This window comes from Dromiciops gliroides, chromosome 1 (assembly GCF_019393635.1).
Source record: "Dromiciops gliroides isolate mDroGli1 chromosome 1, mDroGli1.pri, whole genome shotgun sequence".
NCBI lineage: Eukaryota > Metazoa > Chordata > Mammalia > Microbiotheria > Microbiotheriidae > Dromiciops > Dromiciops gliroides.
In genome coordinates, this window is record NC_057861.1 from 181,045,445 (window position 1) to 181,060,212 (window position 14,768).

General features: G+C 36.1%; 1 protein-coding gene across 6 annotated transcripts in view; it reads right to left on the reverse strand.

Moving 5' to 3' along the window:
• The window catches only part of KIF13A (kinesin family member 13A), a 340,629-nt gene that overhangs the window by 179,906 nt on the left and 145,955 nt on the right, over nt 1-14,768 (reverse strand). For all 6 annotated transcript variants that reach the window (XM_043967504.1, XM_043967499.1, XM_043967488.1 and 3 more), the window contains 6 exons: nt 13,378-13,590; nt 11,035-11,145; nt 10,057-10,191; nt 6,504-6,634; nt 2,358-2,444; nt 2,110-2,276 (listed from right to left, as the gene is read on the reverse strand). In XM_043967504.1, coding sequence (XP_043823439.1) covers nt 2,110-2,276; nt 2,358-2,444; nt 6,504-6,634; nt 10,057-10,191; nt 11,035-11,145; nt 13,378-13,590 — 844 coding nt within the window. The remainder of the gene's footprint in view (nt 1-2,109; nt 2,277-2,357; nt 2,445-6,503; nt 6,635-10,056; nt 10,192-11,034; nt 11,146-13,377; nt 13,591-14,768) is intronic.

The window sequence follows — 14,768 nt, forward strand, 5'->3', positions numbered from 1 at the left end:
ATTCCATGAACTTTGCTAGCAACAGTAATAATGAGCTCTCTCTGAGTGTTTCTCTACCTGAAGGGATTCTACCTCCAAGCTCACACCCTATTACCCTGCCCTGTCCAAACATGCATAACCTGAGGCTTCCAAAGAAGAACTTGTTGTTTTGAAATGTTGCTTGAATGACCCATTAATTAGATTTTGATGTCACTTAACATCAATTTAAACTGCTTTCTCAAGCTCTTCCAGGTAGCTATCTTGTTCTTGAACACCTTTCAGAAAAGATAATTATAGAGATTCCTTTGTTACGCTTTCCTTTATCCTCTACTTCATGTTTTTCACTGCATTCTTTCAATACAAACTGTTATAATTCTTGTTCATTTTTATGAAATTTTCTTTTTACTTCTTATCCCCTCAAGTGGGGATCCATGAGGCTACCCCTAAAAGAGAATGAAGGGAAAGATGTCAAATAAAAAGATAAAGAGGTTTTTTTGTGTGTGTGTGTGTGGCTTTGAACCCCAATTTTTTATGTCTCAGATCAGAACAAACATTCTTTAGGTAGTTCAAATTCTACCAAAACCAACACAGAGAATGAAGTAGGAAAATCTACTGGGAAAATCCAAATTAAAAAACAAACTATAATTTTAAATATTATCTCTAAAAGCAGAGACTACACATTTCACACTTGGTCCAGAAATAGATCCCCAAGTAGATTTCAGGGATCCTTAGAGGTCTTTCACTGTTTACACGAGGGTCTTTAGATGAAAATATATTGCTGGGTTGGCGGGAAAGGCTTGTCTAACCTTAGAAGACATTTTTCTGGTTGTCTACAGAATCTGTTTTAGTTTTACAGTTTTAAAAGGGGGAGGAGGAAAGGTGGCCCTTGAAAATTCTTTCCAGTTACTGGGCTCTGTGAGAATTTTCCTGGTCTGCTCATAGGCATTTTGACTTTCCTATAATCAGAGATCAAGAACTTGATTACAGAGAATTGGGAAAATAATATTTTTGTGGGATACAGGAGAAAGGAATCTGTTTAGAATACAGTAAAGATTTTAATTCAATTCAATTCATATTTATTAAGTGCTTAATGTATACTCTGTGCTAGGCAGAGGGGATACAAAGACAAAAATAAAAAAAGTCTGTCCCGCAGGGAGCCTACTTTCTACTGGGGGAAAACAACATGCATAAATAGAAGTAAATATGTTATTTAAAAAAAACAACACTTTGGCTTTTAGACAAAGGGAAAGGGAGAACTGCAATATGAAAGTGAAAGGGTTTACAAAAGTTATCCAAAAGAAACTTTTTGAAGAAAAAACATTTGGCTCACCAAAAAACCCCACAAAAATAAACCACATTTGGGGTATCCTTGCCCCAAAGATCTAAGAAAAGTTGGAGAAATAAAAGCCTTACAAAAGATCAGTAAATTTCCTAGCCTTTCTTGTTAGGTCTTATAAGAGGTACCTTGAGTTCATTTACACTAGGAATTTGTTCCATTTGAGTCTCACTATGCTATAATTCCCAAATTCTTCTTTCTTTCTTTTTTTTTTTAGTGAGGCATTTGGGGTTAAGTGACTTGCCCAGGGTTACACAGCTAGTAAGTGTTAAGTGTTTGAGGCCGGATTTGAACTCAGGTACTCCTGACTCCAGGGCCAGTGCTCTATCCACTGTGCCATCTAGCTGCCCCTAATTCCCAAATTCTTTAAAAAAGAATATTAACATTTCTAGCCTCCTGATTCTTTGAAATTATTGCATGAGAGCTTTCTGGGCTCAATATAGTAGAGTATCATCTTGATCTCAACGAGACAAAATTGGATATGGGGTTCTATTGCATTGCATTTAACATTTCGACATCTCAGGGCTTGGGTCAGCTTAGCCCATGTCTACTGTATAGAGAGGTAGAAGGCAGAAAGAGGACCACTATCTTTGCTGGGTTTTGAGACCACCGAAATTATCATGGGATATCTCCAGTAGGACTACACTAAAACAAGAACAGGAAATAAGGAATTTTGAATTTCAAAATGGGATTTAAACTCAACACCACCTGGATCTGTTCTATCAGAATGAGACAAAAAACTGCCTAGAGAAATGCAGCCTGAGGTCTAATGTCTTGACTCATGGGGTTCTTACCATTACTATTCAGTGTCTTCATAATAACTTCCATTTGAGCAAACTCATAATTATAATCTGGTTCTGAGGAAGCTTCACTGGCTGCATCCAGGTCATGTTCTGGTGGACCAGTTTCTTTTTCAAAATCTTTCAACCAATCTCGTCGTTTCCTCTTGGGTAGATTTATTCTATTAAAAAAAAAATCAACTTGTTATAATCTAAAATCAGTGACAATGAAAATAAAACACAAATGAACACAACGATGTTACCTAAAAAAGTGGTTGTTCCCCCATAGGATTCTATCTCCATGCCACAATTGAGTGGTACAACATACATGTGTTCCATTCACACAGGACCTGAAAGAAAGAAAAAGGAAGTCCTTAGAGAGGAATGGGATGGGTAGTAATAGAACAACAAGCCCATGACTTGAAACTGGCCTGAAATTTAAATTCTGCACTGTACACACTGGAAGCAAGGCATAACTAGAAAAGAGAAACTTGCTTCACAACCAATCCAGGAAATTTGTCATGACTTCTTGTATACTTCTTATTTGCACATAGTTGTTCACGTATTATCTTTCCCATTTGCCTGTGAGCTCCTTGAGAACATGGACTGTTTTTTTTCATCTCTCAATCTCCTTCCTTCTCCTTTTCTTTCTTTTCCTTCCTTCCTTCCTTCCTTCCTTCCTTCCTTCCTTCCTTCCTTCCTTCCTTCCTTCCTTCCTTCCTTCCTTCCTTCCTTCTTTCCTTCCTTCCTTTCTTCTTTCCCTCCCTCCTTCCTTTCTGTGAATTTAGTTGTTTGTATATTCCATAGAGAAGTAGCTTGTAAAGTCCAACCCCTGACCCACCTCAGTTTATTATATGATCCCACTGATTGCTATGAAGGGCATCATTAATGCACAGAGGTTTTCCATTTATTTGGGGAGAAAAGAATGAATTCCAAACCTGCAACTATCTACCTGTGTGGCCTTGGGCAGGTCATTTAAATTCTCTAATCCTTGATTTCATCATCTTTAAAGTGCAGAGGTCGGATTAAATGGCCTCTGCTCCCTTCCAACCCTAGATCTATGATCCTTTAATCCCATAACAACTGATCCCTGATAACTGTGACCTTATAATAAATTTGTTTTCCTACCACTAGAAAAGAACTTCCTGATATTGATTAAATAAAAAAAGGGAAAATCTATTTTCTTGTTCACTCATCCTTTTGTTTAATGTGGAAAAGGAAACTGTCTTGTGGTTACTATATCCACAGTAGAAGGGAAAGAAACTGAACAACTGAGCTTTTATTTTCCACTAGGTTATTCTTCTCCACTAGCCTGATCCTTATGAACTCTAAAATTCACAATTAAATCACAAACACAACATTGAACAATTAATAATAGGGTCCTGCATGAAAATGGATCATTCAGTAGGAGCAGTAATTCAACAATGGTGATTATTTTTACTGATTAAAAAAATCCCAGAAACCTCCATTAATAATTTTGATCTGTCACAAATACAACAAAACATAGTTTGCTATGTGTTTTTTCCACTGACATGCTCCCATATTCCTGCCAGTCAAAATGACTAATTTTGTAACTCTATCCCTGTAAGTCTGGGTCCCATCTGTTTGGAATTTTCTATTTTATTGGTTTGCAGAATTGTGGAAAAAAGAGAGGCCAGAATGTATTTTGCAGAATGGATGGTGACAATATTACAAAAATTGTGCTGGTCATTTCCTTTAGCATCAATTTCCCACCTCCATGCTTTTGTTCATTTTGTTAAAAAACCTTTGGAAGCTCTATACTGCCTTAAGGCTAAAATATAACCTCCTCAACCAGTCTGGCATTTAAAGGCCTTCACAATCTCTCATCTACATTTTCAGACTTGTTTTATATTATTTCCCCTTCATTCACTCTGGTCAAACTGGCCTATTAACCATGTTCTGAATTCAATGTTGCAATGCTCATTTCCATACCGTTGTACATGCTGTCCTCCATAACTAGCATGTGCTGACTTCTCTTCCTTCTCTTTTAGAATTCCTAATTTCTTTTAAACTTCAGATCAGATGCTGATTCCTACACATAATCTCTCCTGATTCTCCCCTACTTACTAGAGAGCTCTCCTTCCTCAAATTTCTGGCATCTATCTATCTGTGTACATATCATATCCTCTCAACAGAATGTGAGCTTATAAAGGTCAGAGGCTCACATACTTTGTATGCTCAGCACTGGGCCTTATACACATAGAAGGTAAATAATGTTTGTTGAATTGAATTGATCCCTTTGCTTAGAATGTTTTTCTTTTCCTTTTTCATCTATTAAATTCCTACCCTTCCTTTCAAGTCCAACTCAAATATCACTTATGAAGTTTCCTGTTCCACCTCTCCCTCATCCCCATTTATTTCATCCTGCCCCTGGGACTTCACAGTTTTTTTGTGTTGTGACTTTCTAATGCACTTATCATGTAATGCTTTGCATTACTATTGTCTTTATATTTTATCTTCCTCCTAAATCAGAAACTCCAAGAGGGAAAGAACAGCATCTTATCTAAACTTTATCTCTTTGACAAATTCTAACATAGTGTAATGTTTAGATGACACATTTAAACGTTTGTGAATTGAATGAATGGCCAACATTGACTTATACCCTAAGTTTAGAGCTTTCAGTGACACATGTGATTTATAAATAGATTGCGACAGCTTCCTGATGAATTTCCTCTCCTCTAGTCTCTCATCACTGCAACCCATCCTACACACTGCTGCCAAAATGATTTTCCTTCAACATAGATCTGACCACATCTCTCCCCTATTGCATATACTCCAGTGGCTCTCTGTTGAATTTAGGATCAAATGCAAACTTCTGTTTAGATTTTAAAGTCCTTCACAACTTTACCCTGCAACTCATCTTTCCTGCATCCCTGGACATTATCCCCTTACCATACTCTTCATTCCAGGCAAACTGGCTTTCTTTTCTGTTCCTCACATATGATATTCCATCTATCATTTCCATGACTTTGCACCTACCATCTCCCATACTGGAATGTACTTCCTACATCCTCCCCACTGAATCTCTCTTCCTTCAAACACCACCTTCTATATAATTTCTCTTCCCTTATTCCTTCCTCAGAGCTAGTAAGCTCACTCCCAAATTGTTGTTGTTTATTCATTTCAGTTGTGTCCAACTCTTTCTAACCCCCTTCTTAAGCTTTCTTGGCAGAGATACTGCTAAGTTTCTCTTGCTTTTTCCTTCGCCAGCTCATTTTACAGAAGAAGCAAACAGCATTAAGTGACTCGTTCAGGGTCACACCATAGTAAGAGTTTGAGAATAGATTTGAACTCAGTCTTCCTGACTCCAGGCCCAGAGTCCTATCCACTGCACTATTTAGCTATCTCTATTACCAAATAACCTTGTAGATAATTACTTTATATTTGTCATCTTTATATATGGACTTGTTTTCTCTGTTAGAATTCTAGTAAGATCTTTATGTGTAGGATTTCTTTTATTCACTGTATTTTAATGTCTAATACCTAGAACAGTGCTTGGCACATTTTTGTTTTTCAGTCATTTCAGTTGTGTCCAACTCTTTGTGACCCCATTTGGGGTTCTCTTGGCAAAGATACTGGAGTGATTTGCCATTTCCTTATCTACTCATTTTACAGATAAGGAACTGAAGCAAACAGGGTTAAGTGACTTACCCAGGGTCACACAGCTAGTAAGTGTCTGAAGCCAGTTTTGAATCCAAGATTCTAGGCCAAATAGTCTATCCAGTGTACCACCTAGCTTGGTATACAGCAGATACTTAATAAATACTTGCTGATTGTTGATTGATGATTGACTAACTTAGGTCATGGGTGTATTTATGCTTTTGAATACTTTAAAAGGAAGAGTCAATAAATGCTTTGAGATATACTACACAGAATACTTTACACTTGGAATGAGCTCATTACTCATTAGACAAACTAGAACAAGTCACACATGCCAAAGTCCTAAAGAAAATTCACTAATATCCATTTATTCAGCACCAGCCTTGTGTTAGGTGCTGCAGAGGATACAAAGATGGCGCTGTTCCTACTCTCTTGAAATCTGTAGTCTAGTGCAATTAATTAAATTAATAGAAAGCATGTGAATAGAAAATAGATGTACAAAGTTCTATGGAAACTCAAAAAAGCAATAGACTGATGTCTACTAAGGAGATTGGTACAGTCTTCTAGGATGCGATGGCATCTAAACAAGGATTTGAAGGATGGGTAGGGCTGATCAGACGTGGAGTGGGAAGAGAGATAAGAGAGGAAGGAGGTAAAGGGGGCTGAAATTCAATGATGTATCCAATTTCATCAATGTGGGGACTCTAATTAAAAAAAAACTGAAGTGATTTCCAACTTCAAATAATAAAAAACAATACATATGTCAAGTCACACCATAATTTCCTTACCTTGCATTTTCTTTGGGAGTGAGAGAAACATCTCCATCTGGTGCAATGTCAATCTCACAGTGCTCAGGTTGAATTCCTATGCCAAAGAGTTGTATATCCTGAGAGGTATCTGCACCCACTCTGGTGTGATCCTGGTAAGGCATTATTAAAGACATTGCAAGTCAATTCTACTAATATCATAAAAATCACAAGGTATTCCAACTTTTTTGAATGTATATAATAATAACTAAATGATCCAGATATCAGGTTTTATGTACATTAAAATCAAATCCTTCAAGTTGTAAATTTGTATAAGTTAAAGTTGATCAGTGCTGATTAACCAATTTAAAATTTGTGAAGTCATAATGTATTAAAATTATAACATAATAAAAATAGCTAGGGTTCCTTTAACAGCATTATATATAGACATTGGAAGTATATGCTAGACTACTTACTACTTAGGTATACTTAATCATATGGTAACTGACCACTCTGGATTCCCTGCTGTTCTCTGTACATGAGATCCCTTCTTCAGTGCTTCTACCCTAGTAGAGGCTTACTCCCCATGGCTGAAATGTACTCCCTTCTTACCTCTGCTTTTTGGAATTATCAGTTTCCCTTAAGGTTCAGCTCAAGAACCATCTCATACATCTCATATACTAGTTCCTAGTGTCCTTTTCCCAGATAATTATTTTGCATTTACTGCATACACATTCTATATTGACTTTCCATATCCATGCTGTTTACTATCAATAGAATATAATCTCTTAGAAGACAGAAGTGATTTAGATTTTGTCTTGTATTTTCATCACCTTGCTCAGGATTGGACACAGAGTAGACACTTGTTTGTTGAATGATGGGTACAGATCAATTCATTTAATTCAATTCAAACAGCATGTATTAAGTACTTGTTATATGCTATATAATGAACTAAGTACAGAAGATACCAAAAAATGAACCAGTTCATACTGTCAAGGAACTCCCATTTTATTGGGAAAGTACAGCAAGAAAAGTAAATCAGTGATAACAAAATAAAGATAAAGAGATTACTTATAACTAGAGGGATCAGGAAAGGTCTCACATAGAAGGTGGCACCTGAACTGTGATGTGAAGTAAGTTAAGGATTCCAAGAGGCAGAGATAAAGAAGGAGTACATTCCAGCCTGGAAGGAGGCACTGAGAAAAAACCACTTATGTAAAGTCAGGGAAACAAGAGATGGATAGTTTTGTATGGAGAACAGAAATAGGGCAATATTCATTGGGGCAGAGAATGCATGAAGGAGGGTAACAGGAAATAAGATGGTGAAGGTAGGTGGGAATCATATTATGAAGGATATTCAAAGTCAAGCTAAGGAGTTTATATTTCATCCAAGTGAGATTTTTGAGTGAAGTGACATGGCCATAGTGTTTTAGGAAAATTAATTTGGCAGCTATTAGAAAAAGAGTTGGAGGGAAAGGATTTTGGAGGCGGTATAAACTAATTAGGAGGTGATTGTAATAATTCTCAACTCACAGAGGTCTCCTCATCAGAGACCATGACTGCTCTGGTTTACTTATTTCTCAAGCTAAGTGGCACAGTGGATAGATCACTGGGTCTGTAGTGAGGAAGATGTGAAATCAAATCCAATTTCAGACACAGTAGCTGTGTGATCTTCAGCAAGTCATTTGATCTCTTTTTGAATCATTTTCCTCAATTGTAAAATTGGGATATCAGGGATGACATAAGGATCAAATGAGATATTTTAAAAGTACTTAGCATAGTGTCTGGCACATAGTACATGCTTAATAAGTTGGGGTTTCCTTCCTTTAAGCTGAGAACAAAAACTACCCTGGCCTTTTCTATAATGCTACAAGTAAGTACTATTGATTTAGTGTTGTAATAATAAGCCCTCCAACATATTAGTAGACTAGGCTAAGTTTAACTTTTGGTCTCAGCAAACAAAATTTTCAGAAAAGGCTCACTACTGTCTCATAGACCTCTGTAACAAGAGAATAATGCAGACAATATTTATGCCTACCATGAGAAACAAAAAAAGGGGCAAGCTATAGAGGCTATCATAGGCAGCTAGGTGACACAGTGGATAGAGTACCAGCCCTGGAGTCAGGAAGACTCATCTTCCTAAGTTCAAATCTGGCCTCAAACCCTTACTGTCTGTGTGACCCTGGGCAAGTCACTTAACCCTGTTTGCCTCAGCTCCTCATCTGTAAAATGAGCTGGAGAAAGAAATGGCAAAACACTCCACTAACTTTCTCAAGAAAACACCAAATGAGGTCACGAAGAGTCAGACACAAATGAAACAAGTGAATAGAGGTTATCTCTTTGCTCTGCCTCTATCATGATCTCCACTGTTGTTGTTTTAAAAACTTTTCTCATGCATGCATCATTAGCACTCAGTTTATCTACCTTCTCAAATAAGGAGGGGTGCGAAGAGGAAGACGTAGGGATCCTACCTTTGAAACCAGTCAAGGCAACAAGCATTTTTTAAGGGAAGAGAAGGGAATGTTTTTATATAGCACTAACTATAGGCCAAGCACTGTGCTAAGCACTTTACAAAGATCATCTCATTTGATACTCATAACACTTACTATGTGCTAGGCATTGTGATTAATAAATAGTCCCTGCTCTCAAGAATTTTGCAGTCTAATGGACAAGACAACTATGTACAAACAGATGTATATGCAAACAGCTATGTACAAGCAAGATGATGTTGGGGGTAATCTTAGAGTGAAGGTACTAAGATTAAGGAGAACTGGGAAAGACTGGAGAATTTGGGACTTTATCTGAAACTTGAAGGAAGCCAGGCAAACCAGGTGATAGTGATGAGAAAGGAAAGGATTCTGGGCATGGGGGAGATAGCCCAATGGTCTCATTCCATAGCAAGCCTAAGAGTGCTCCAATGAACAGAAAGGGGTTCTTCTTGCACTAAACTACAGGGGAAACATTCAGTGGCTTACTCATTAGCTCCTATCACAACAGTAGTGACTGGATGCAATTTATAATTTCAATCATGAATGAGCTCATGAGGTCATGAGCCAGAAGGTCTTATCTAGAAGAAGAAAAATGAGTCTCTTTTCTGAATTTATGTTAAGGTTGCCAGAAAGGAAGCAAAAAGCTATGAGATTCTGGTTTTTTGTTTTGTTTATGAAGCAGTTTTAGCTTAAAATTTCATTATTTTAAACCATAGCACAGAGGGATTTTAAGATATTTCATTAAAACGGAAATGCTATAAAATTCTCATTGTCTTTTTCCTTATTCAGATAATTCAATTAAATATAGTCAGGAAGTAGTTGTCTCATAGATATGTTGCTTGGTACTGTGTCTTGACCACAGAAGGCACTTAATAAATAAACATCTGAAGAATAAATTAACGAATGATGGCTTGTGACAATACAGTGATGATTATCTTTGAGTAGTAACTATTATGTAGTAGGAATAACTGTAGAATTCATTGTATTATTAATTTTTTTAACTAAATGAAGATTAAAATAATGCCACAATAGGGCAAGAGATAAAGAGAGGACAGGAATTTCCACATGTATGAGTTAGGGATTTAGATTTATATACATCCCCTTACCTTTAAATAATACACAAGAAGTTCATTGAGAGCAGGGTCAGCATTCAGGTTCACTAAATAGCATTTGTCATCCCCCACCTTGATGCCAGAAGTCTCAAGGGAAATTCCCATACTTTCAAGCTGCCTTTGCCTCTCCTGTGGATAAAGCCAGACAAAAGTGAATAACTCATCCGGTTTGTTGCCTTAGCAACAAGATGCGCAAATGAAAAGTTTACGTCATTCTTGCTGAGTACAAAGCCATCACATAGACACATCTATTAGAAATATAAGAAGCTAAAGATTGGAATGGATCCCAGATACTCCTTTAGGCTCTAATTGACTGGCATGGTCAGATGCTTAAGCATCAGTGTGACTGAAAAAGTCTGAAATTATACATCTTTAAGTGCCTTTCTACAGATAAATGGAAATTTAGCCCTTGGTGATATCTATCTTTCCTGAATTTTTCAAAGTAAACTTGTAAAATTCCATTTCTTCCTAAGTTCACAAAATCAGAAACAGAATAGCAGCTTCTAAATTTATAATAGTGCTTTAAAATTTCCAAAGCACTTTGCATATATTATTGTTTCATCATTTGAAACAGTAAAAACTATGTTAATGCTATATGTTAGGATGAACCTGATAATAGCATAATTTGAATTTAAACTACTCAGCCTTGTATTTTGATATATTTTCTGAAGCAACAGAGCATACCTTTGTTTAAATGTATTGGCATTTCACATAGTCCATATAATTATGCTCATACACCTTTTGCTGATTCTTAACCACACTAGTAAATATAGTGCCTTTAGCATACAGTTCAAATAAATAATAAAAGAACAAAATATCAGGCAGAAGAAATCATGTCTAAACTACTTTTTTATATATTCAGATAAGTATTAAGTAGAAAAATGCCTTTTAAATACTCTTTACTGATAATATGTTCTAAGTGATAAAGACACAAGACAAAAATCAGAGTGGCAACATTTCATATCAAGATACCTGGGCAATTTCTTCAGTCTTCCTTAATTTCTCCTCCCAGGTTACAGTTAGTTCTTTTATTAGCTTTTCAGATTCTTCTAATTTTTCCTTCAGTTCTGGAGCCTTCATAGCCTTAAAAAGTAAAAAACAAAACAAAACCCCCTAACATTTTATTTGCTAACTCTTCTTCCCATCATTTTTATGAAGTAAAGAAGACAATCCCTTTCAGAGTTATTACCAATAGTGCGTGAGAAGTAATTTAACCATGAGATTAAAAAAACAAACATGGTTGATGTAATCAATACTTTCTTGATTCTTCTAAGGGGGTGGGGAACCTCAGGAACAGTAGTGAGTTTAACTTTAATGTTATATTTATTCTTGTACTTATCTTAAATATGAGGAAAAATATTTAAAAATTTCTTCTCTACAAGTAACAAAGAAACCAGAAGCAAAAAGGCCACTTAATCAATGTTACTTTTTTCCACTGATGATAGGCATTACCATATGTCACCAATGAAGGCATTTCAATTAAATTAACCTACTAGGAAAGATGAAATTTCTCCTAATTTATTTGCAGAATACAATATGGGTCCTTTATTATTACTTTTCTTTACTGTTGGCAATCAATTTAAGCAATTTATTACTCACTTGGAAGCAGGACATCTGGTGAAAATGGCAGTAATTTGCCTCTGAATTTGTTCAAGGAGAATACTCAAGGGGACTGGAGCTAGACAGATGCAGGTTTTTCTTTTTAAAATGTTTCATTTGATTTGACAGCAATATGCTTTCTGACACCCTGCAGTAACATGACTCTCTACAGAGTAAAAAGGGCAGCCAACAGCAAAGACCACAGGGCTAGGAGAAAAAAACAACTAAATGAAGTGTCTCAGATTTAGAGGCTAATCCAAGTGCACCTCAGTCACAGTTGGTTAATGAGGACAGTTAAACTCCTTCAGAGATGCTGATAACATCAATGGCACTAGGAACACACTTGGGACATCTAATATTGGAGACAGAAAGACAAACTTTGAATACTTTAAATGGCTTACAATAGCTTCTCTTTCATTTTCTACCCTCAGATTTTGCTCCAGGAATCTGGCAGGTCTGTCAGCTCTGGCAAAGCAAGCTATGCTTTCTCAGCCAAGACTCTGACTACAACACAGATTCAAAGAAAAGGAAAAAAACAACTAGAAATTTCATCTGCAAACAAATTCCAGAATCATTTCACTTTTTTTCCTACAGCTAGGAAGATCTACAAAGTCTGTCCAGGACTTTGGTTTTCCTGACACATTTTCCACTCCTGTTAACTGCAATAATAAAATTATGTTTGGTGAATTTAAAAAGTAAATAAATCCCAAATACACAGAAGAGTACTGTTATAATTGCTTTCCAAATGGATGATTTTACATTAAAAGCATCTGCAAGGACAGAAAACCAACAATTCTCTATAATTTACTTGTTTAATAGAAACATAAGAACCTTTCATTGAATTCCACTGGGAAGACTACTGTGCTACAAATACTCAAGAAAGTGGGATCCAAGGAACTTTTATTGTCATCCTCTCATCACTTAATAGCATCCAGCCATATACTCTCCTAATCAGCAAGCCCATGCTCATATGCTCCAAAGATAAGCACAAACTAAATGGAACAAATCATAAAATCAGAGATTTCCTTGGATATTTTTTCAGCCTGGCAAAATGTGCTTGTCTAGCCCAAAGAACAACTCCTCACCAAGACATTAAAGTCAGTATTAATAACATTTTGGATTTTAATAACTTCTTTCTCCTACAGTGCTCAGGGTACTTTCACAAATATACATAAATGGCTCGTAGAGCTAGTCTCATCACTTCATAGTTATATCTGCTACAGCCAGTTCCTGAGGATTCTGGAATTGATTCCTTCAACTGGTAGCATATAGAAGTCACTTTCTTTTCCATCTTGTATCTCCCCCCACCTTTTCTTGTCTCCTTTTGGATTGCTTAACCTAGCCCCCACTAAAAGATGGGCAGGATCAGGCAGAAATGATGAAATGTAAAATGCTCAGTTTTGTTCTCTGTCAACGGTTGGTTAGCAAAATGCCTTGTACTTGATAAATGCTTCTTGAACAACATTTTTATTCGATCCAGACAACATTCTTATCAGGTAAACAGAGGAGAAAATGTTATTCTCATTCTACAGATAAGGAAAACTGAGGTTCCCAGAGGTTAAATGATTTACTCAAGATCACCCAGCTAGTTAATGGCAGGCCATGATTTGAATCTAGGGTTTTTTTGATTATATGTAATGCAAACATGTAGTGCTTTGAAAAGAGTCAAGTACCATATAATTTAAACAAAAATACATGTATTAAGATAGTTTTTACCTCAGCCTGTGACAGTTGCTCTTTTAATTTCTCCACTTCCTCACGTAGTTCTCTGATGACTCTTGCATTAGGATCTTCATTGACCACAGCATGATTGACTATTCTTTTGGCTCGGTCTGCATATCTTAATGTAGAGAGTGTCTCTTCATAGTTGTCTGCTGCTGGGCTAATGGTGGCTATCATGGAGGTTTGACTATTGCCTCCCAAGTTGTCCTGCAAAATATATTGTACAGAGTTTCAGGAACATACCAGAAGAACAAATTCATGTCTTTTTGTATAATATGCAATTTGTAAATTAAAAAAAAAGAATTAGTGCAAACTCTGCTCCTAAGTGAAGATCCCTAAAGTCAGGATACTTAACCTAAGAAGAGTAAGAGTTTAATACAGTTTTTTTTTTTAAAAAGGGCTTGTCTATAACCAAAGGTCTATCAGTTACTGTATTTCACTAATTTCGCAGTATAGGATGAATAAACAAGTAACCTGTAGGAGACTGAAGAAAAAAAATTCTCCTTCAGCAAAAGGTAACCAATATGAGTATACTAGGAAACTGCTGCAGAGTAGTACATTAAAACTTTATTTTTAAATTTAGTTTAATTTTTTTTTTGTGGGGCAATGAGGGTTAAGTGACTTGCCCAAGGTCACACAGCTAGTAAGTGTCAAGTGTCTGAGGCCAGATTTGAACTCAGGTCCTCCTGAATCCAGGGCTGGTGCTTTATCCACCGTGCCACCTAGCTGCCCCTAAAACTTTATTTTTAACAGAAATATGATTTCATTCTATATGAAGGTGACAAGAAAAAATGCTATGATTTCTCTGTATAGTTCACAAATGATTTCAATAAACATGATATAATCTAACCTCTGTGTACAGTAATAAACACCAACATTTATAGAAATTTTTACAGTTAAAGCAATATTGTATGATGATCAGCTGTGAATGACTTAGCTATTCTGAGCAATACAATGATGCAGGACAACTCTGAAGGACTTAATGATGAAAGATGCTATCAAACCCCAGAGAAAGAACTGATGGTGTCTGAATAGATTGAAGCACATTTTTTAACTTTATTTTTCTTGAGGGCTTTTTTCTGTTTTCTTTCATAACATGACTAATATGGAAATGCTTTACATGACTACACATGTATAACCTATATTGAACTGCTTGCCTTCTCAAAGAGGGAAGGAGGAAGAAAGGGAGAGAATTGGGAATTCAAAGGGTTTTATTAAAATAGTATTTTTTTCCAATTACATGTAAAGATAGTTTTTATCATTCACTTTTGTAAGATTTTTAGTTCCAAATTTTTCCCCTTCTCTCCTTCCATCCCTAAAGACAGCAAACAATTTTATAGAGGTTATACAGTATAATCATGATAAACATATTTCCACCATTAGTC